This window comes from Fulmarus glacialis, unplaced genomic scaffold (genome assembly GCF_000690835.1).
Source record: "Fulmarus glacialis isolate BGI_N327 unplaced genomic scaffold, ASM69083v1 scaffold39879, whole genome shotgun sequence".
In the NCBI taxonomy this organism is placed as follows: domain Eukaryota; kingdom Metazoa; phylum Chordata; class Aves; order Procellariiformes; family Procellariidae; genus Fulmarus; species Fulmarus glacialis.
In genome coordinates, this window is record NW_009232346.1 from 561 (window position 1) to 23,008 (window position 22,448).

A 22,448-nucleotide genomic window follows, 5' to 3' on the forward strand; every position below is an offset into this window, starting at 1 on the left:
GAAAGACAGGGCAGCTTATCATGCATGCCCAGGAGCCTCTGAGCCTCTGCAGTGGAGACTGAGGAGACAGAGGTGAACCTATGGGACATTAGCGTATAGGTTAGCCTCTGAAAGGCATCAGAACAGAAAAGCCAAATCTAGGGATTTTCCTTATCCTTGAAAACATGAAAAACTAGTCAGTTTCCTGTAGAGAGTTTGAAACAGAGAGAGAGACTAAAATAATTTTGGAATAACATCCCCATGTCAGATCCAAAATATCAGAAACAAAATGGCCACACCAGAAAAGACAGTAGTGAATCCTGATCACACCGAAGATGACATTAATGATTCAGAGACGGTCTCAATGTCCATGTTTACTCATTCAGCAAATCTTCATGACGCTAGCAGGACATGAAGTAGAGCTCCTTGAACCTCTTCATGTGGAGCTGCACTGGCCTCTCGAAAGTCATGAGCCGAAGTTATCAATTACTAACAAAGTTATAGGGAAAGGGACTCGGTTTTGATCAGACCATCATGTTGGTAGGGATTGTAAAGCTGAGCAAACTCACAGATGGAGACAGGCAATCTGTGCAGCAGAGTGTTTGGGCTGATTAAGTCAGGCCTCCGTATCTCCTAAATAAAGGTAGAGAGGAACAGAAGCGCCGCGGAAGCTTTTGCTTTTATTTTTTAAATGTTCTGGGAACCAGCTCTATCTGAGGAAAAGCTGGCGTTGCAGCATTAGTGGTGGGACACTAATGAGGGGGTGCTGGGATCCACACAGAGCCATGAAGTCTCAGAATAGGCAGGAGAAACACTGGAATTGCCTCTATCTCTGTATTTCTTCAATGTTCTCTTCAGTGTGGATGAATTGGAAGGTCATTCAAAACTCAAGATTTTGCAATGCATGGAGTTTCCCAGGAGGTATGCTGGAAACAAGCCTTTCCATCCAAAAAATAAAAAGCTTGCAATTTTACAACTCTTAGGGATGTAAAATTCCTCCAAGGAGTAAAATTGTCTAAAGCTCTCCTCCATCACAAATAGGTATGCAGTGCCTGACAGACTCAGCTTAAATCCCAGAGACTCAGGCGAAGCCATGAAGATGAGAAGGATAAAAGACAACTGAGAGTTGAAAGCACATCATCATGGGTCAAAATGCCCAGTAAGGCAGGCCTGGAAGAGTTTCCGCAGAAGATAAAAGAACAGAAAAAACAAGAATATAGTCAATAAAAAAGAAGGAAATTAAGGGTGATGCTAGCAAACTGGGAACAGAAGAGGCTAAAGAGGTAAATTCATGAAAATGACTGAATGCAATCAAAGGATAGCATGAAAAAAACATTAATCTTGAGCCAAGATAACTGAAAGAAACTAAGGAATGCCCTTTACACCTCTGAAGTTGAATATGGGCCGCAGCAGGGATACTTGTACTGTAGGGGTCTGCAGGGCAAAAATGTTTCTGGGCCTGAGTACTAAAAGTGGTTTGCACAAACAGTGGAAGTACACATACAGGCAAGTACTCAAAAAAAAAGCAATGAAGTTGACTTACAAGATAAGCAGCTATGTAAACAGATATACAGACTGAAAAAAAGGAAGAGGGATTTAATTCTGGTTGTTACTTCTTTTTATTAATATGATTTCTTTTGCATGATGTACGACTGAAACTTTACAGTGCTGTAAGACAGCAAAATTTAGAACTTTTATTCTACAAACCTGAATGAAGTCAAATACTGTAAGTGGAAGTAAGTCATCCAGTACTGCCGTATCTTTTGAGAATCTGTTAAGCATACCACCTATGGATTAAGAAAAAAAAAGAAAAAAAAAGTCAAACATTTTAACACCTCAAAAATCCTGCATTTATTACTTTAACAAAAAGTACAACTTTATCTGAATACAAAATATTAAGGATAAGCACAAGATTTTTTCTTATACAAGCAATTCCATTACAGTTTAGTGGAGCTACAGCTTCTTTCCCCAGGGAGGAATTTGGCTCCACTTCTGTTTCAGCTCTTGGAATCTCAGAAAAAAAACCAGGAAAATGTAATAAAAACAAAGAAATATAATTGAACAGGACAGAAACAAAGGCACAAAGCATAACGTCTGTACTCCTTATGCAGCAGGTTCTGCTGATACACAGATAATTTGCACATCAGCATTTGTATGACTTTGTACACCAGTTTCTTAGCTTCTGTGCAGAATTACTGTATTAATCACCAGGTAACAACAGAATTAAGAATATAATGGGAAAACGAAGGAGAAACCCTATGCTGTATTGTCATTTACCAGTGTCTCCTGTAATCTAGTACGCACCAGTAAGAAGGGTATGGGATAGGAATTTCATGCACAGCGGGAGATGGAACTTGTTGCACCAGTTATATAATGAACTCTGTATCAACTCCAGAGCCAAATTTGAATATGCATACCATTATTCACACTAACTGATGTTTTATGCCATTTTAGTAGGACTACTCATTAAATAAAGCACTATTTATCATCTACACCTCACTCATTGTCACTCACCACATAGCTGAATATATCTTTTCTATTGCACTTTCAGACAAAGTCTATTCATTAGAAGTTATTCTGGTTTTATTACCTCAAACAGTTAACAGTTCATTTTCTCCAACTTACAAGGTGATATTTCAGAATCAGAACTGACAACTGAAATATGTCACACTTGAAGTGCAATCAAGGTTCATTAAAAGATTCACAAATTACTTTATGTGGCAAACTTTTAACATTCAGCTTGACTGAAAATGTAAATGGAAAGCAACAGTATCCTTTAACAGAATGAAAACTGTTTAATTGAAATGAAACCCATACATGACTCAATCAGTTCCCATCTCAGTTACCTGCTTTCCAAGAGTTGAATGTTGACATAGGTGCATGAAGAACTGCGTGCACCATCTTTTGATGAAGAGTTTTAGACACTGTTATAAGCGTATGCACAAGGGGCAAACCTCTGAAGATTCCCATGGCCAGCAGGGTATCTGCCACTCCCACATAGATATAAATGATGTAGTAGCTGCTAGTGTCAGTGACAATCACAGGAGGTTTGTCAGAGGTACTGTTTTCTGACTGTGTTGCATTTGCTTTCAAAGCTGTCCTGTATGATGGAAATTAAAAATAAATGCATTACTGGAAATTGTGGGTTTTTTCTCTTTTATTTTCTCTACTAAAAAATAGTACTGCAATGTTCATTTGTTTTAAAACTATGTTAATGGTTAGTTATATATATTTCCAATCATTTTTAAATTGCCCTTTATGTATGAAATATAAATTATGAACTAACCCATGTTTGACTAAGGCAAAGTTACTCTGTGTGTGTGTTCAGGGATCAAGGCAATAAACGGCTTATTCATCTCCTCAGATACCTTTGGTGATTCAGGCAGCTATCAGCATTTGTAGTAATTTCTGAAATTAGTTGCAATTGTGCAATGAAGGGTTTTTACCAAGTTGGAAATTAAGCCATTGGTATATAACTACAACCCCTCCAACAGTTTTCTCCAAACTTCTGTGAAAATGTACTGCTTTGGTAGTCTCCTGCAAATCTACTACCAGTTTAATCACTGACAAAACTAGCCTAATCAAAGAAAATGCATCCACTTCTTTTAACCAGAAAAAGTAGTTTAAGTGTTGAAAAAAGTGAATTATTATGGAAGTAAAATGCTTCGGTGTACCATAAAAATCAAAGGACTTAGCGACCTAATGTAAGGGGACATCAACATAAATCCCTCCTCCTCCAGATCAGATCTAAGTCACCATATGCTTTCTATACTCAAACATACAGACTTAGCACTACAGGACTAAAACAGGGATCAAAAGTATTAACCCAGAAAAAGCCATATTGCTGCTCAGTATGTTTTAACCTTCATCTGCCTGACCCTGCAACTTCCAGGAATTTTTCATAGGTGAGCAGAGCAGGGGTCTTACAGAAACTGCTCCCTTAAAATGTTCCTAAGCAAATGTCTCACCTGGCACCTCTGAAAGACAGTGGCAAACCACAGTGTATTCAGAATAATCAAGTCCATGCATCTCTAGAGTGAGCTGACCCAGGAAAAGTCTTGCGTGTGTTGTTATGTGCTCAATAACAAGGCACAAACCATTTGATTGTTAACACTTAAAGTACCAGCTTAAGAAACATGAGGTATTTAGGTCATCCATCTATCAATCATTTTATTGAATATAAGCTACTGCCTATCCATATAGACTTCTGGCAGAATTTATTAATTATTTATAGCAAAAATCAATATAAAGGAGACCCCAATCTCTCAATAAATGATCACCGCTACTTACTTTTTAAGAAACCATAACCCAGCAAGAGAAGCAGCTACCTGTGACCAAAGAAAACAGAGTCAATTTTTTGTCTCGTCACATTATGTACTTTTTTTCACTTTTCTTCTTTCACTGACTTTATAATTGTTTGTAGAGAGAGCATTGTAAGTGAATGGAAGTCAAACTTCCCTGAAGAAAAAACCTTGTCATATCTGCTCCTCTTTCCACAGAAACCATTTAGTGCATCCCACCAGGAAAGCTACATTTAGACTTGTATTACATCAGGCTCTCAAGTGCCTAAATATTCTTTCATTGTTTTTTACCATACTATTAACAAAGGCTTGCTAATGCATTCATAATGACAAGGAACATTCACTGTATGCTTTAACATATTTTCAGTTTTAAAGATTAATATTTCTTGATGGCCCTAAAAGAGTAAGTCTCTCAATATCTTCAAAGGCAGCTATTCAAATATGAATGTCAAACCTTTAAGACTGTTATTTTTGCATTGTTGTTCTTGCTAGCTGATATCTACCTATTTGATACACCTATTTGTCTGATATTGCTTGGCTGCTAGTTTTACATAATTGTCCAAATAATCTATTTTAATATTTTTAAAATGTGGAATTAAACCCTTTTCACTGTGAGATGCTTCAGTGCTCAACAGAAGCTTCCTCTATAACACATTTTCTTGTCTGTCCAGTGAGACACTGGAGATCTTCATCTAGTCCACCACATTTTAATCTGCTCTATTTCTGCCTATGATCTTTCTTCTAAGGGTCTAAACATAGCTTCTAGCATCCTCTTCCCATATATTTTTATGGCACTGGTACAGGAATGTATTACGATAATACCTCAGCACATAATTAAAGTCTTCTCCTTGAAACAACTAACTTTTGCAGGTCTTACAGTAAATAAGTCAAGCTTGACCATGATGCCCTGGATTTATGCATTTGTAAGGATCAGCCTTCTTTCACAATAACGTTTTTACATCTCCCAGCAGAATTCTCCTCACAACAAAGGACCATTTTTTTTCAGCTGGGAAGATGAAGGTAGACGATACTGTGTCAGAATAACTTCACAAATCCTTTCTACATGTTTCCATTCATAACGCTCTTCTTCCAGTTCAGCAACCCTAGTCTCTGGGTATTACATCTAGGAAACACAGTTTTGAGCCACTTAAGTGAGCTACACACACACACCCCCACACCCCCACACCCACACCCACTTCCCACAAGTCTAGGAAGAATGTACAAATGATGACCTGTCTGGACTCACCTTGGGACCTGCAATACAAAACAATCCATTCTAAATCTAAAATAGCATCTCTAGCATTTCCACGATAGTCCCATCCAGCTCTGAAGGGTGTCAAAACTCCACTTTCAATTTACTTGTCACTACTGTCTCAGTTCAGCACTTGAATGTTCATCACTAGCCTCTCTTCACTGTCTAAGGTCAGAAGGGTACAAAGTGTTAGCACAGGCCACAGAACCACTTGGCATTGTATTTCATCTCATGCACAGAGATTTGCTAAAGGTTATATAGTCTGTGCTATGACTGAATATCTTCTGGCCCATTAATTTATCAATAGGCTTTTACTTAAGCAACAGTCACACTGGAAAGTTTAACTTAGATAGATACATTCTTTGTCATAAGATTTGTTCTTCAATTAGAAGATGAGGCTTTTGAATTATTTAAAAGGTTTTAGTCTAATTTAAAAGCAAAAATTTGTAATCAAGATTAGAAATGTATGCTGAATACATGGGGATAAATCTGATATACCTCAAAGTTAAAATTTCCTTTTCCCCTACAACTCACTTTCAGCTTTGCTGTTGTAGGTTTACATAGCCATTTTCCACTACCATGAAAATAAAACTCACATGATAAGAACAGCCACACATCTAAATACAGTCGTGCTTTTGGAGGTAGTTTAAAAATTTGGGATCTCAAACTAGATCTAAGCTCCAGGCTTTATTCCTGGTCTAAGCTCCAGGCTTTATTCCTGGTCCAAGCTCCAGGCTTTATTCCTGGTCCAAAAGAATGAATTTAAATCACCTGCAACATAACATTAGTGTAAATTCAGGATACCATCGATCGTATCCTTCTCCAGGTTTGATGATACTAGAAGTTTGAATGCCACCACAGAACTGCTAAAAACATTTCACTGACACAATCAGCCATAAAGTAGTCCTACAGTCCTAATGGATTCTTCTCTTCTTTCAGCTCATGTTGAAAAATGCCAAGAGAAATTGGTACCATATTTTATAAGTTGACATATGAATACAGTCTCATTAATCTCCCAGTCTTCTCTCTCAAACATGTTCCTTCCCTCAGAAAAACACTTAATTTAGGATATTAATTGTAAAAGAGGACACTATGAGATTCTGTATATGCGCTAAAAGTCTTTCCTAAACTGGGCAGGCAATTTCTATTACAAGAAAAATAGTCATACTTGCATGATCAGGCAGATGTTCTTCAGCACTTCTTCTGACAGCGTTTTCCACTGTACTTGGAAAAAATCTTCTCTGCATGCTGCAGGAACACCTCATCCATCTTTAAATGCCGTCACAGGCATTCAGCTCTCTGCCTTACTCACCACTCTTCTTTCACTAGGAGCAAAGCTACTAACTCATTTTTTAAAGCAATTTGCCAGAATTTATGTATGTGCTCTTCAAAAAAATTCTAGTAATTATTGTTGTTAACCCCCTAAAGCTCTACAGAGATATCTTTTAATGGAAAATGGAAGATTATTCACCTGTGAACAAGAGACCTGCATAGGGCAACAATTCTTATTTATGGTACCATGCAGCAGAAAATAACCGATATAATTTGAGAAAGTGGGTCTTCTGCTGCTGTGCGCTAATCACTGTCTTTGGCGAGAAATGCTCATCTAAACAGTAGAAAAGTCATTGCAATATCATTTAACACCATTTGCTAATAAGTGATACATACATGAACTAATGTCTTGATGTTTTACCCGTTTATCCTTTTATCACAAACAACACGGTTTGAACAAACATCATTTGTAGTAATATGACATCCAGTGCAGATTTTCTTACCTCAATTAAGAAGACAGTCACACACAAAATTAGAACAAAGATCAAGTTTTTGTGGATAGTAACGTATCTAAAATAAGTATTCCATGTGGTAACAGTACCCATGATTTCAGCATCATCAGTAAAGCATTCCTGTCAAAGAATTGATAAGACCATAGTCAGAATGATAATAATATCTATATATGAGAATTTCTGACACATGAATGTTGTCATTCTTTCGGCTAACTCATCTTTGATATAACAACACAGTTTAGAGATGATTTCCAATTTTCAGACAACACTGAAAGAAACAACCAAGATTTGTCCAGCACTTACCAGAAGCCCAGAAATGGTTAATCAATAGCTATTTTCTTTCAATGGAGATTATTATTGTGCTGTTAGAATAAATTTGTAAATACTTTTTTTTCTGCTGAGATCAATAAAGCAAAAGAAAAAATGGGCAGCGCTTCAGCAAATTATGAGTTTAAAATATTTCTTGTAGACTTTTTTCCGCCTAGGAAACTACTTTAGAAAATTTTCCTATTCTGTGAAAATCAGCTGTCAGTTTTGAAAATGACAAGAGACCATCATTACCAGTTGATAGTTATTAGAAAAAAGTAATTTTGGTCCAGTTCGTGGTATAAAACTCAACCTTAATTGCATAATTCCCAGCACATCCATAAAAACAGAGTAAAATCCAGCTTATTCCTCTATTCATTATCTGTATCAGAACATACGAGCTAAGCAGTCTGACACATTTGTAAAACTTGATCAAATTCCAGCTTTAAAAACTGTGCTAGTACTTCAAATGTATTTTATTTTTTCCATGAGCCTTAACGTTTCAAATGTCAATTTTACATAAATGTTTTAAAACAATGTTTTTCCATGTAATGGTTTCAAATTTTATTTAGCATAAGTAATCTTAAAGGTAGATTAAAGCGCAGGAGATTAAAATTGAAATTCTCTACAGATAGCATTCAAAAACTATAAAAATCAGGCAAAATAAATTTTTGAGGATTTCAATGATTTCGAGATGATATTTGAGTTTAAAAAAATTCACAGATATTCCAAAAAGATATTCCACAGAGAAGTACTGCATTACGAATTACATAGTCAGGTAGAAAAATATATAAGGAGTATATTGCACTAAACTATCACCATATCAAAAACCAAAATGAATGTAAATCAACACACACCTTCAAATCCTCTTCATTGATTTCATCAGTTATGTCCAAAACACTGTCTCGAGACAAGCGCCTGGTGTAGATATCTATCTCAGAAGACAGGTTTGTCTGAGGCACCATAGACATTTTCCGAAATGTACTTTCCTTTTTGGAAAAGTTTGGTCCGTAGTTCACAGGGGTGCCCGTCATCAGGTTTAACACAGATTGCCTCCTCCGACCTTGCAGTATATGGTCAGTGTTTAGCATGTTACTCCGAAGCAGACCTACATCTCCCTGTTCCAAGTCAGGTACCAGCGAGAGCCTCCTTTCTGGTGGGTCGTTGTGGCCATCTTCTATCCCGTTGACCTGCATCCCGTTCCTCTGCACTACTGAGAACTTCCTACTTGCATTAAGGGGGTTAATAATTATGGAGTTCTTCCTTTTGTCATTAAAATCTGATGTTTGTTTGAAAGATTGCTTCTTTATTTCATTTCGTGATCCCATGCCTTCTCCTTCAATAGAAAACCGTCGGAGAGTCTCAGTTAGAATTGAATTTCTTCTCTCTGCACTGAACTGATCAAAAGAATCAAATCCCATCAGCTCTGAGCTGAAGTCTGGCCGTTGACCCTGAAGTTCAGAAAATGTTCCATAGAAATAGCAGCTCCCTTCATGTAAAATTAATATTTTGTCAGCAATCCTTAAATGTTCCAGTTTTGAAGTAACCAAGATCCTAGTTTTATTTGCCATCAACTTGCACACACAGCTATAAAAGATGAAAGCGTTAAAAATTAAATTTTTTCTTCATGATTAAATGTTGCTTTTATCCCTTTCACTTTCAATCTATATGCTTTTATCTGCCCCCCTCCCAGTATGAGCAGTCTTGGGTGCTCCCTCAAACTACAAAGGAGGTGGTAAGGCCGAGATGTGTAAAAGGTGAGTACTTCATCACAGGAACCAAAAAAAGGGGGAAAATTTAATCATTTTCAGGTCAATCTGAAAAGCACAGTTCAACATGAAAATGAAATATTTCTTTTCATCTTAGGGTTACTTAGATCTTGTGCTACCAAAGTATTAGCTCAATTTCAAAACTTCAAACTTATGGTGACTGAAAAGCTCGCGGATGGCAGTGTGTCCCCTTACTGTTTTGAGCTACATCACCAGGACAAGCCAAAAGTCTCTGGGTGACCAGTCTTTCAGTGATTAGAAAAACAAGACAAAATACAGGTTTTTGTAAAAATTTATACTTACAAAGCAGGTAAGCGTTTTAAAATGAAAGCCTTTCTGGTACACAGACACACCAGATATAAAGCCATGCACTCTAGGAATAATGTATTACAGCAGGCTCAATACGTTGAGATGGAATAGGGAGCAGTAATGCTCACACCTGGCCCAGGCTTGTTCACAGCACAGTATGCTGTCCTACTGCTAACACAAAAAACTCAGTCACAAGAATCCATAAAAATAAACATCCCCAAAAGGTATAATTTTGACCACTTCAGTATTTTTGTACTGTTATTAAATTTCTGTTCTTGGTTTTACTTTGTGCTGGTTGGTGGGATTCTTAAATACAATCTATCAAAATATACACTACCTTTCAAATATCTCTTTTTCTGTAAAAATGTCTAAATGTCCAAAAGGAGAATCCAGGAGATACAAATCAGCATCTTTGTACACTGCTCTGAATAGAGAAAATGGAAATGACATTAACTTTCACAAGTCTTACACCTTTACATAAATATAATTTTAAAAGAATGCCTTTACAGTTTTTTCTCAAAAAACTGCAATTGATGATAGACTTTTCTACAGCATCAATATGGAGCTGGAGTTCAACGTTAAATGTCCTTATAAGACACCTTTCAACAAAGCCTTTCTTTGCTGCAGACCACATTACAAACTAATTCAGTTTTCCATTGATTTCTGTGCAAAGGAAGCTATACAGCTGCCTTTTACGCAGTTTACTCTAAAGATCTTTTTATGGCCTGAATCTGACAGTCTCCATCCGGTGTACAATGACCATTTAAATGGGAATTTATTACCTACTGTAACATCTACTGGTGCCTGAGGGAATATTACATATATGTAAATAAGTGTGTGAAAAGACGTAGGTCTCAGTTTTAAAAGTACTTGGAAATAACTGGTGAGCAAAGACAAGTGTATTAGTGAGCCTCAATCTTGCAAACATTATTTGAAATGGGACTGTACGATATTTCGAGCTCAGGACATGAAAAACTATTTGTAGCATTAGGACCTTAAGCTGTATGTGCCTGGACATGGCTCACTGAGACCTAGACCTGTGGTTAAGAGGAGTTTTTTTAAAATCAATTTCAATAGAAGTTCAAAAAGGCCCCTTGCCTTCCTCTGTGCGTAAGAAAATCATGATGTGATATGAATCAGGGTATAATTAGTAAAGAAAATTTGGACAGCTGCATTTCGGTACTTTTTAAAGTACTCTAAAAATGAGTTTTAAAATCATTATGTTAAATAATGTGAAAATATTTAAACATCAGGAGAAAAAGCCCTCAATAATAGTATATTATGTTAATAAACCAAGCAACTTTATTGAAAAATCCTCTGTCACGATGGATTTCACTGACCATACATTATGATGTAGTGGCTGCACAACAACAAAAAGTTCATGCTGTTCTTGGCACTTTCAGCAGCAAAAAGTTTGCAGGTTTTTTACTGGAATAATGGTAGCACTCAAATTATTGCTTTAATTTGTATGTTGGACTTAGTAGCTATACATGACTGGCTTTAGGGTACTGGGCCAGTGAGCTAGCTCAAACCCAGGGCATGCACTGTTTTTTTCCCTTTTTCCCTTTCTTTCCCCCGGTTGTAGCTGCAGGCACTGACAGTGCTCTGTAAGAAAGATGGATTCAGGCAATCTCCATCTGCTTCTCATGATGGCTGGTTGATGGCACTTCCAGCAGGGATTCTCATTTCACTTGACTTTGCATGGAGTACACCAGACACATGTATGCAGCCGGTTCAAGCAAATAATGTCCAGGGCAGATGGGTACAACGTGGGGCTGTAATCCTAAATTTTCTCCTCTAGCTTTCTCAGAGCTTCATCTGCAACCCACACCTCAACACCTGCACACCTTGCTGTATGCTGAGCTTAGACTGGAGCCCAAACAAAATGTAAAGCAGATACAGCCACTGTCTTTGGGACATTTAATTGTTTTAAAATAATAACTATATAGCTGACAATAAATATATCAGTTCTGTGACCCTCCAGTGAATGAGCTGTGACCATCTGAAAGTGACAGGCATGATTTTTCAAAGAATCTGGGAAATACTTCACATAAATGTTGCATTTGAAATGAAAATCTAAGTGGTTTTGTTGGTTGGGGTTTTTTTGCTCTGAAAGGTTTGCCTGCTCCTCCCCTCCTCTCTTATCTTACTGCATAAAACAGAACCATCTATATGCCTCTTCCTTCTCACAAATCCACTAGAAAGATCCACACTGAAAGCCTCTCTATTTTAAGGAACCCATCTTTTAGCCTCACACAGACATGCACATCTTTCATGGGATGCCAGTGTGGATCACCATAATGTGATTTTACTTCTACCCAGCGTTTCTGAGCATGGGAACCAGCACAATTTGCACTTGGCACAGAAATAAATGAGACTATTTACACATCAGAGCTATCATTACTGGGTTTCTGATGATAGCTAAGTGATTCCGCTGAAACACATAGCTAATTTATAAGACAAACACCTATGTTATTGTTCTGTAGACCTTCAAAATTACTTACTAACATTGGAAGGTCAAACAGACAAGGCCAGACCATTATTCATAGGTACTGACTAGCCATTGCTTTCCACTTTCTCTTTTTACAACAGAAAAAGACCAAAACTATTAGCAACATTTATTGAAACATAGCATTTTTTTCATTTTTGTAATCTGCAGACAGGGAGTATGTCATTAATCAATATATAAACTGCTTTGTAGAAGTGTCATAACAGGGAAAGATCCTGGAATATTTCTTATTTGTGTCTTTGTATGGGTTTCTTCAGTACTTAGAAAGCTACACTTAAAGGTCTGAACCTCCAAATGGCATCTTGCATGAGGGAGGGAAAAATTCATCTTCAGCTAAGCCATAGCATGCATCTGACATCAAACTTTTAAAATTCAATAAATAAATATGCAAGTGTATCACAAACACAATTGCATAGCAAAACTCAGATTTCTGACAGTAAAATGAAGTTCCTGATATACCTGGAGGATATTTATTTCGCAGGACTTGGTCCACATGTATTTAAGTGCTTAGTCATATTATACATTCCTTATACATGAAACAATACACTATTTAGAGAGCAAAATACTCACCTTGCTAGTGAGATTCGTGCTCGCTGGCCTCCGCTCAGAATGATTCCACCGTCGCCCAGCACTGTACAATCTTTGTCTGGGAACTTGGAAATGTCCTGTTAACAATTTTTTTTTAAGAATCAGACATGTATTTTCCATATCCAAGAAACTCAAGCTACAGACTGTATGGAAGCACAGTGCACAACAGTGTACAGACAGATTAGACAGTAGTTGTAAAAAAAAAAAAAAAGAAGTCCCACAGAGGTTTATTTCTTTCATTTGTTTATGTAATTAGAAATGGTGATAAAAGAAAACATGTCATTCTATCACAGAGAGCAATCACGAGCTGCAAGATCTCAAGAACAAATATTTGTCTTAATTGCTAGATCTCCATAAAAGCAAGGAAGGTACCTTCATACAATATCAATCCAAGACATTAACCATTTGAGTTTTCTGTCAAATAACCATGGTAAATGCACTTGCCACGGAAGTTAGGGAAAGAAAGAAGCAAACTCTGGATCTGAGCTCTTCAAAACCCAGAGAAATTTATACTTCAGGCAGGTTCATTAAAAAAAGCTTGCACAAAATTCCTAGCCGGGAATGCCAGGAATGCTCAAGGTTTGCAAAAGGTTTGGGAGCCAAGTTCCGCTGCTTGGGCTGTAAGTTACTTACAACTCATGACTATGCTAAAAATGAATCTTTAGCCAGTGATAAAAACAGAAAATACCATTTTACTCTCACGTGAGACACAGAAAGGAGAAAAGGACATCCTCATGCCCCACTGGCGGAGGTGGCCAGAAATTTTCTTGAGGAGTATTTAGCACCGAAACTGAGGATCCATGCAAACCACAATAATTCACTGAAGTGGAGACGTGGAGAATGGCTTTTGTGCCTGAAGCTGTCTAGTTTTTCTACTTTTACAGTTGCTCGAACAAAAAATATTAATTCTGCCTTCAAGCCTTACCTGGCCTATGTCCTTAAGCCAAAACAGTGACACCACTGTCACTGTAGTGGTGACAGTTTCAGAGGACTTTTCCCAGAAACACGGGCTGGATGACCTCCCTGTGCCCCAGGGCGCCTAGGTTTCCAGCAGGTACGACTCCAGGGCAGTTTGCCATGCCCCGAGCTGGAAGCCCCGAGTGTCCCAGAAGCTCCCAGTGCCTGCGCTCCCTGCTCGGCAGCACCGGACTGCCGCTCTCGCTGCCTGTGCACGTGCTCCCGCTCCCAAGGCAGGGATCTCCTGCAGCCAAGGAAGCTGACCGAGGCATCTGATACCAGACAAAATCGGCACGAGTGTTCTCATGCTTTTCAAGGATTTTCCTTGTAGTGCAACTTCTGGGGGAAAAAAAAGGCATGCAAAATCCCTCAGAAAGTGAGCTTCTGGGAGCAGGCTTTAGGCAGCGCCCTGGAAGAGGTGGCCTGTTTTGGGGTCTCTCTTCCCCTGGGCAGCCGAGGGGCATGCAGGAACTCAGCTGTCTGTATGCACTCTGCAGCACCCACAGAAATCCTGCAGCTTCTGGGAAAAAGACTAGAAGAAGCACTTCCAGGGCAATACGACCTGGGATTCTAAGTTGAGCTGCTCTCTAGAAGTTCGCATTTCATACAAAGTCAGATATAATGCAATTTTAATCACCCCTGCTGTGATTTTGATGGCTACTCACTCTCAGTTGGGCAGCCTTTTGGCATTCCAAGCCTCTGAGGTTTTGCAGAATAAATAAATAAATAAAAATCCTTCGAGAGAAATGTTTCCTCCTTCCTCCCCTGTAAATTGGCCTGACCTCAGGAAAAGAGTGAACAATGCCGTTCAGCCCTGGATCAGTGACAGATGAAAGGCCCAGCCACTCAAGGACTAGAAATTGACTGCCTGGTCTGTCAGGAAATGGGAGATTCTCCCAACTCTTTAATTTGATAATAGCGTTTACTTCCTGACTTAGAGGATTCTGACCTTAAAATCAAGATGCTCTTATGTATGGAAAAGCTATTGCAGGTGATTTTAAAATTCTTCTCATGTTAACTAGTTATTTCCCTCTTGCAAAAGGAGAGCCACACAAGCAAATCCCTGGTACTAATGTAACAGCTCAGGTATTTGCAGAAAGAGGGATGTGAAAAATAATGCCAGCAACATATTTAAAGGAAGACGTTCTGAACATCACAAAATCGTCTTCCTATAGGTCATGAAGTATTTTCAAAGAATATGTGAAATTCTGGCATAAAAGCTTTTCCGGCATTTATTTGAGACGACCTGTTCACATCACTTGTGGTTTTACTATGCATGTGGGAGTCATGTTATTAATCTGTAACTTTGACATTTACCCAATATCTTCACCTGAACATTGGGATTTGCATGGTTAAGCATCTAGATATCTAAGCTGATTTCAACTGTTTCCCATTTCTACCAGTACTGCTGCCTGTAATGGTGCTGGTGTCATTGCTGTCTCCTGATTCTACTTCGTCTTCGAAAAAAGCCCAGGTAAAGAACTGGGCCCAGTGTGTCTTCCCTTGCAAACAGGGTAAAATCCTAGCCCTACTGAAATTAATTCCAGGGCTCCTATTGTTTTAAATGGTGGTGAGATTTTGTCAGATATATTTCTTTGCAGGTGTGTCAACATGGAATTTTAATCAGACTTTTAATGAGTTCCCCTTCTGCTCTCTTCTACCCTTCACCTCAGGATAATATATGGCATGGAACAGACAAAGAACTTTTCAGGCTGTAAATATAATAATTTAAAAATGTTTAGTAATTTCTTTCAAAGGCGTAAACAGAGTGATGAAGTCCAATAGACACACAATGCTATTTGTTGGAACATGCATTACCTATTGTAAAAAAGTACATAGGGCTGGTCCAAATACATCCTTGCTGTCATTTTATGCAGGAAGTGAAATCAAGCCAGGGACAAACCTAATGTAATGATGCTGAACGGCACAAACCCCAGCATATTAATGAAGTAGCTACTGGATTTTCTTTAACATATCTATTTCTAAATGCTTAAATTGAGAAACCTATTGGTAACTACTCAGAGAAGAAAACCCCCGCAGTTCCCACAGACATTCATTACTTTCATGGGTGTTTCTAATATCAGGAGCTAACAAACCTTAAGTTGCACACCCAAGGAGAAGGCCGCCCTTTTAATATCTGTTTGCATTTTTAACAGTGTAAATGTCATATTCATCTACCTCAGCAGCAAAGGGATGACCCTCATAATACCTTTGGGCTTGGTATGGAAGAATATAGCTGAGATAGTTTAATGTAATATCTCTTTTCAGGGTGAATAGGAAATATGGTCTCGTTAAAAATAAGGAAACCTCAGAATGGACTTCACACTCCAAGTCTTTTCTGTAGAGATTGTTTGTTATCAAAATTATTTGATAAATCATTAGCAACAATTAAGATAATAAAGCATGACAGAAAATATTTTCTAAGAACCATGCCTTTCAGCAAATAGTTGCTTTATATATCCAAGTATATCAAAGTATATCAAAGTTGCTTTATATATCCAAGTTTGAGTGTATATATATACTCATAAATATACACATATATATAGTCAAACTACTCAAGCAGTTCTAATCATAGAACATATGTATTTGTATGTATTTTACTTATGGGACCCCTCTTTCTTCCTTAAATATAACCTTAATGATGTGGCTTTCGATCTTCCCTCTTCTGCCTCCTCTCCAAAAAGACAAAACAGTCGTGAAACTGATGGAACAGAGCAGTGGTCTTGACTCTCTCCATTTCATCTTCACTAACCCTTTCCTCTACTTCAACACCTTTTTTTCTACAATCCCAGTTTCTTTACCATCTCTATCCCCTTCCCTTTCTTCATTGCCATTAACATTTCTGATGTTTATTTTCACAGTTCCCAGAAAATCCCCCCATTCACATTGCTACCTCCTTTTCACCCACCAAAGTACTCCCTTTTTCGCCGCCTTCTTTGTCTCTGTGTTTTAGGGAAGCTGCCCCTGAATGCATTTTGCAATTCCCTTTCTGTAGTATGGACTATTTGCAATAAATTAGAAGAAAAATACTTTATTGTATAAAATGCCAAGTAAAGCTGAATATAAGTTAAGCGGAAGCAGCACCAAGGGTTTCAAGCAGGAGCTGCAATACTGTTCCACCCTATTTGATAATTTTTCTCTTTAGTTGTAAGAGGAAAATTTACTGTTACCTGCTTTCTCACTAACATGATTATTTCTGTACTTCCAAGAAATCATATTCAATTTTAATATACCAACGAGGTAGAAATGGAACTGAAACAAACCTCCAGATTTTAATTCAGTGATTACTAAAAATCTTCAGATAATTGATTTGAAATGTCATTTTGCAAAAAGCTTTCAATTTGTCCTGATTTTCAGAAAATAAATGATCTTGAAAGAAAGACAAATACGAACTAAACTGCAAAATTTGAAGTTTTAAAGTTTTGAAATCAAGTCTTGTGTTTCAGACTTATACCTACCAGTGAACATTTCTGTTAATTTTTAAAAGATGAAGAATTTTTGGTAATTTTTTATACCTTGGCTTTTGGGTAACCAGCTTGAACATACTCAAGTTCTCATTTTCCTGGGCCAGAAGCCAGAAAACCAGATCTCTTTAAAGTATTTCAAATCAGAAATTTCTTTTCAAAATTCTATTTTATTTAGGTAACTCTCCTCTCTCTGCCTATGATTCCTGAAGCCGAAGCTTTTGTTAGATTTCAGCTGAAACATTTATGAAGAATTCACAATCCAAAAGCATAAGCTTTGTTTTCGCAAGAGTTTGTGACCTTGAGCAGAGTGTCAGGCTCACCCAAAACTCACACGAATGCTGGCAAAACTCGCTTTCTCTATGGTGAAACATTCCCGTGGAACAGATTTTTGAAACATGAAGTAGTCGGTATGCTGCGTGTGGGTAGGTTAAACGCAGGGTAAGGGAATTAAATACGATTCTAGAAGTGACACAGAAGATAGGACAACATCCAAGGTAATCAGTCCAGAGCCCTGTGCCTAAGACAGGGAAAGGGGTGGGGAGACCTGTCTTGACTGAAACAGGTTTTTAACTAAACGATATCAACACAGAACATTGCGGAGGGGCTTTGTTAAACATATTTACTTGATCACTGATGAACTTCTTGAAGTCAGTGCATTTGGGAGTTTGAGTCTATTTTTTTCTCTAATCGAGATGCTCCCTTGCTATAAAGAAACTGTGCTAGCCTATTTACTTCCAGTTCTCCCAGGGAACTCACTGTGTCAGCACCTTCACAGCTGACCTGCCCATGATTTTGGGCCACAGACAAGAATTTCGGTTAGAGGAGTCTGCTCATGCCAGTGGATCATACCAGTGCAAGGTGGAAAAAGTATAAAGGTAGCCAGCTTTTGGGCCCACGTGTCTGAGATGCAATGGTTGTAGTGGGAGATATGACATATTATGTGGACTTTCTGCCTGCAAAAGGCATTTATGCTATTTTAGCTGTTTACGTTAGGATGAGATGAACTTCACCTTGACATGCCTGTTGCTCTCCCCAGCTATGAAGACAGGCTAAATAACTTGCTCTCACATAGTTTACACTGTAGACATACCTGATTAGGTAAACAAGCTACCTCTTAATATCCTCTTGTAGAGAATTACCTACTACAAAGCACTCAGTTCCAGATTTGAATCCTTATTGTTCCTCTCTTCCACATGCTTTGTAATCTGCCAATATCCCTTGTGAAAAACAGGCACAAAAACAGGGCACAAAGTATTTCACTCACTGACATAATAACCTCTCAACTCCTACTGATTTAGTTATCTGCCAAAAAAAACCCCAAACCAACCAACAAAAAACAAACCAACACAAAACCTGCACAGATAAAGGGGCTGGAGCAGTATAGTGGGATGCAAGGATACGTATTTCTGTTTCAGGACATCCCTGCCATTGCAGTGAACTCGTCACCCAGGGATGGATGCCATCCTTTGCAAGGAGACATTGAACATGCAGGAACACAAACCAGGGCTTGACATATTGACTGTCTCTTTCTCTAGTTATTCTCTCTATAATCTAAGTTCTTAGATGAAAATGAATTTCCTGCACTCCCTGTAAAACCAGCTCAAAAAAACACAGGATCTGACCACAAATTTCTTTAGTACTATTATACAATTTGATTTCGCACGGAAACACTTCCTCTATTTGCATACCATGTTAAACATTACATTCATGAGCAGCTGGTGGCTCTCAAATCAGAACATGTGTTTACTTTAAGAGTGGTAATCTCTAAAAGGTAGTCTGCCATTATGTGTTTATGGCCTCTTAGGTAACTATTGAAGGATCAAATGAACTAACTAGGTGGAAAATTATCTATCTTACCTTGCAGAAAGGTAAAAATGGAAGTGATGGAAGTACGGTTTCAAAACGAATGAATTACTGTTCCCCTTCAAATGGGATATGATGCTTGTTCATTTTTTAACAAGAATAACTGTAATGGGCCTGCTTCTGCAGTCTTGACTGGAGGAACGCCTTCTCTTAGGATGATTTTGTTCAATGTTAACAGCATTTAGACATGAAGATTCCTGTTTCAACTGCCCAAAGGTTTTACCTTTTTAACTCAGCAAGTGCTAAAACCAAACAAAAATCCCACACCCTATGTATAGTAGGCTACTAATACAGATTTTTCTAAAAATCTGAAAATCAAGCCACGTTCCTTCCCCATTTTTCATTACATCAGTAATAAGGATTTTACAAACCCCATTGGCTACTCCTGCAAATTCCCATTTATATTCATGTTATCCTTGCCATGACATTAATACAACCCTTCAATCTCTGGGGAAGTTACACTTGTGGAATTATTTCAAATTTAGTCGCAAGTTTCCATAGACATATAAACTCATCCAGTTCACATCTCCCAGTGGTTTTTGCTATTGAGCAATGAGAATAAAAATCAATGAATTATGCAGGATGGTTTCTCAGTGTTAAATTTGTTCATACTTGGTCCTTAATTTGAAGTGCTAGGTGAAAGTTCACCTTCTCTTGCTAATTGATTTTTATCACGAATGTGATGAAAAGTACTTGATAGAAAGGGTAAAACACCATGTCAAAAAAAAAAAAAAGGTAGCATAAGCCAAGGCAGCACCAATTCATCTTGTCTTACTTTTCAAGTACCTTTAAGCTTGCCCATGGGGACTGTCTTCAGGAAATGAGTTCAGAATCCATACCAATTACATCTTGGCTTCTCTATATCATAGCATGCCAATTTAAGATTTTAAAGGTAATAGATTTGTGATAATACCTGCACATTCAAAATTAAACCCATTCAAACAATTTATTTCAAAAAGGCTTCTGAACAAAGGACAAATGGTAAGGACTACTGATTGGTGCTGGAATGGTTTGATCTAGAAGTTGAAAGCCTCCACTTCCATATTTGCAAACTGGGACCTTCATTTTAGAAGACGTGTTAAATTAGGTACTCACCCTGCTTGCTTGCTAAAATACTCGCTATTTCTCGAGGAAAGGAAAAAAGAGGAAGAAGGCAGTGGAGAAGGAACAAGCAGCCCTTGTCCTGTGCTTTCTTGTAAAACTTTTTTTATTGTGATGTTTCACAGAATTATCATGTAATTTAAATGTATTGGCATTCCCTTGAGTTCAGCATCACAAAAGAATAATGGCAATGTCTACGCACCACTTACATCTCACTGCAGCCATATTTAGTTTCTCTGGGCTTTCAGAAATAATTTTTGCCAGTAAGGCTGTTTCTATAGGATATCAAGAACAGTCCCTTCATCTCAAATCCTTCTGTTGTTCTATCACCTTCCACTTCTCTCCTCTTAACCTCTGCCCATTTCCAAACTCCAGTAATTAGAACCACATTGTAGAATATGATTTTACGTCCCCTGATGTCCTACTTACCCTCAAAGGAAAAATATAATCAAGAAATTTAATTATAATCAAGTCCTGAATCATTTTACACATATAAAGCAGGCTACACTACCATAAAAATACGCATATAAGCTGTACAAACAGAAGTTTAAAAAATACCTTAGGCATGCTTTTATTGATGCACAGAGATGCATTTGAGAACCCTTCTCACGCTTCGTCAGTATTATGTATCTACAGTGTCATCCTGAAATGATGACAAGCAGCGGTACTTAGACCTGGCAAATTTCCCTCACTGAGCCTTTGACACACAACTGTCTTCCATTGTGCATCCTTTCAACAACTCAGATCTCATACATGATTGTACAGGGTTGCACTGTGCTGTCCCCTGCCCTTGGTATCCGCACATGCCAGAGAAGGCTACAGAGCAGAGCTGTGAGGACCAAGGACCATGAATGAAACCTATGACACTATATACTGCTGCCACATGTGTGCCATCAAGTAGGACTACACTCAAAGGAGCACTGTTAAACACACGCTTCCCATACGTAGTCTCACAAAACAGTATCTATTGTATGACATGATTCACGGCATCTGACTGTTCATCAGTCACGCACCTATGTGGGCATTGGGTGAGACAACAGTTATGTTATGCATGAGAAAAAAGGATACTTGAGAGACACGTACACATTAATTGAGCCTATAAACCCAGGCACAGACTGAGATCCTAATGTATTGCGCACTACACAAACACACTTTGTCAAACTATCCTGGCAGAGTATTTATGAGGGATGCAGTTCTCCAATATATCATAATCATTTTGGTTTTAACCTTCATCTTCTGTTTCACGGTACGACATCATGAACAGGTGTACTGGCACAACTGGAGGGTAGGTGAATTCCAGCAAGGCAACAAGAATAAGAAGCTGAAGGCAGAAATCTCTTAAGCTGAGTGTGCAAGTCAGGGAAGTATAACATGTAGCTACCTGAACTCTTTGGACTAAAAAATGTCCCATTTTAGTGTTCTAAATTGCTAGAAACTTATGTGACCTCATAAAAGAAATAAAAGAAATTAAAGAAAATCCTTTTGTTGCTCAGAGTTTCATTGCTTTCCAGTAATGTTAGTTGTGAATATTCAAAATTCATTAGAGAAGAAACCATCTTTTTAACCTTCCTTTTGATGGTTACATACACAAATACAACAAAATGTAAAGCTGTAAGAATATCTTTTAGAAAAACATCAAAAATCCTTCTTCCATCCAAGAAAAACCTACCAAAGCCCACCTATTTTTTAGCTAATGGTTAATATAACCAGATTTGCCATACTTTAGGACTTTACAGAATAAAAATCTAACACATAACACATTCTAACTTCTAAATAAATATCTGATCTCCTATACAGTCAAAATTTTATTCTTGGACACCTGAAAATATGGAAAGCTCTGTAATATTTACTTGCACTTTCCATCTTTCATAATTACTTTGAGATAAATTTACCTCAAGTACTTAGCAACTCTAAAGAAGCTGTAAGTGATAACTCTTTAACAGATCAACTACGTACCAGTCCAAAAAGTCAGGCAGAAAAATGTAGCACTGACTTTTCTCAAAATTCTTATGCACCCCAAATTATTTAAGTTACACTTGCTTAATATCATTTGCATATCTCCATAGACCTAAAACAAAGTACAGAGCACCTTGTATGAAATCACCCAGCTTCAGTGTCCTGTTCTGCTGGTGGACAAGAACAGGCTATTCACGGTGTGTCAGGAAGCCCCAGACCTATGTATGTGGTATGACGTGACCCACATAGAGTAACTTATAGTATTTTATTGGCACTAATAAAGACGAAGGGAAAAAGACATCAAATT

The 22,448-nt window shown here is 37.8% G+C and overlaps 1 protein-coding gene across 1 annotated transcript in view; it reads right to left on the minus strand.

Annotated features, from left to right (window-relative positions):
- Window positions 1–1,686: 1,686 nt before the first annotated feature.
- Window positions 1,687–22,448, minus strand: part of LOC104081922 (cystic fibrosis transmembrane conductance regulator-like) — a gene marked incomplete at both ends in the record, with an annotated part of 45,027 nt that continues 24,265 nt past the window's right edge. The window contains 7 exon segments of the mRNA XM_009584848.1: window positions 1,687–1,766; window positions 2,826–3,079; window positions 4,270–4,307; window positions 7,308–7,436; window positions 8,480–9,209; window positions 10,038–10,124; window positions 12,780–12,874. Coding sequence (XP_009583143.1) covers window positions 1,687–1,766; window positions 2,826–3,079; window positions 4,270–4,307; window positions 7,308–7,436; window positions 8,480–9,209; window positions 10,038–10,124; window positions 12,780–12,874 — 1,413 coding nt within the window.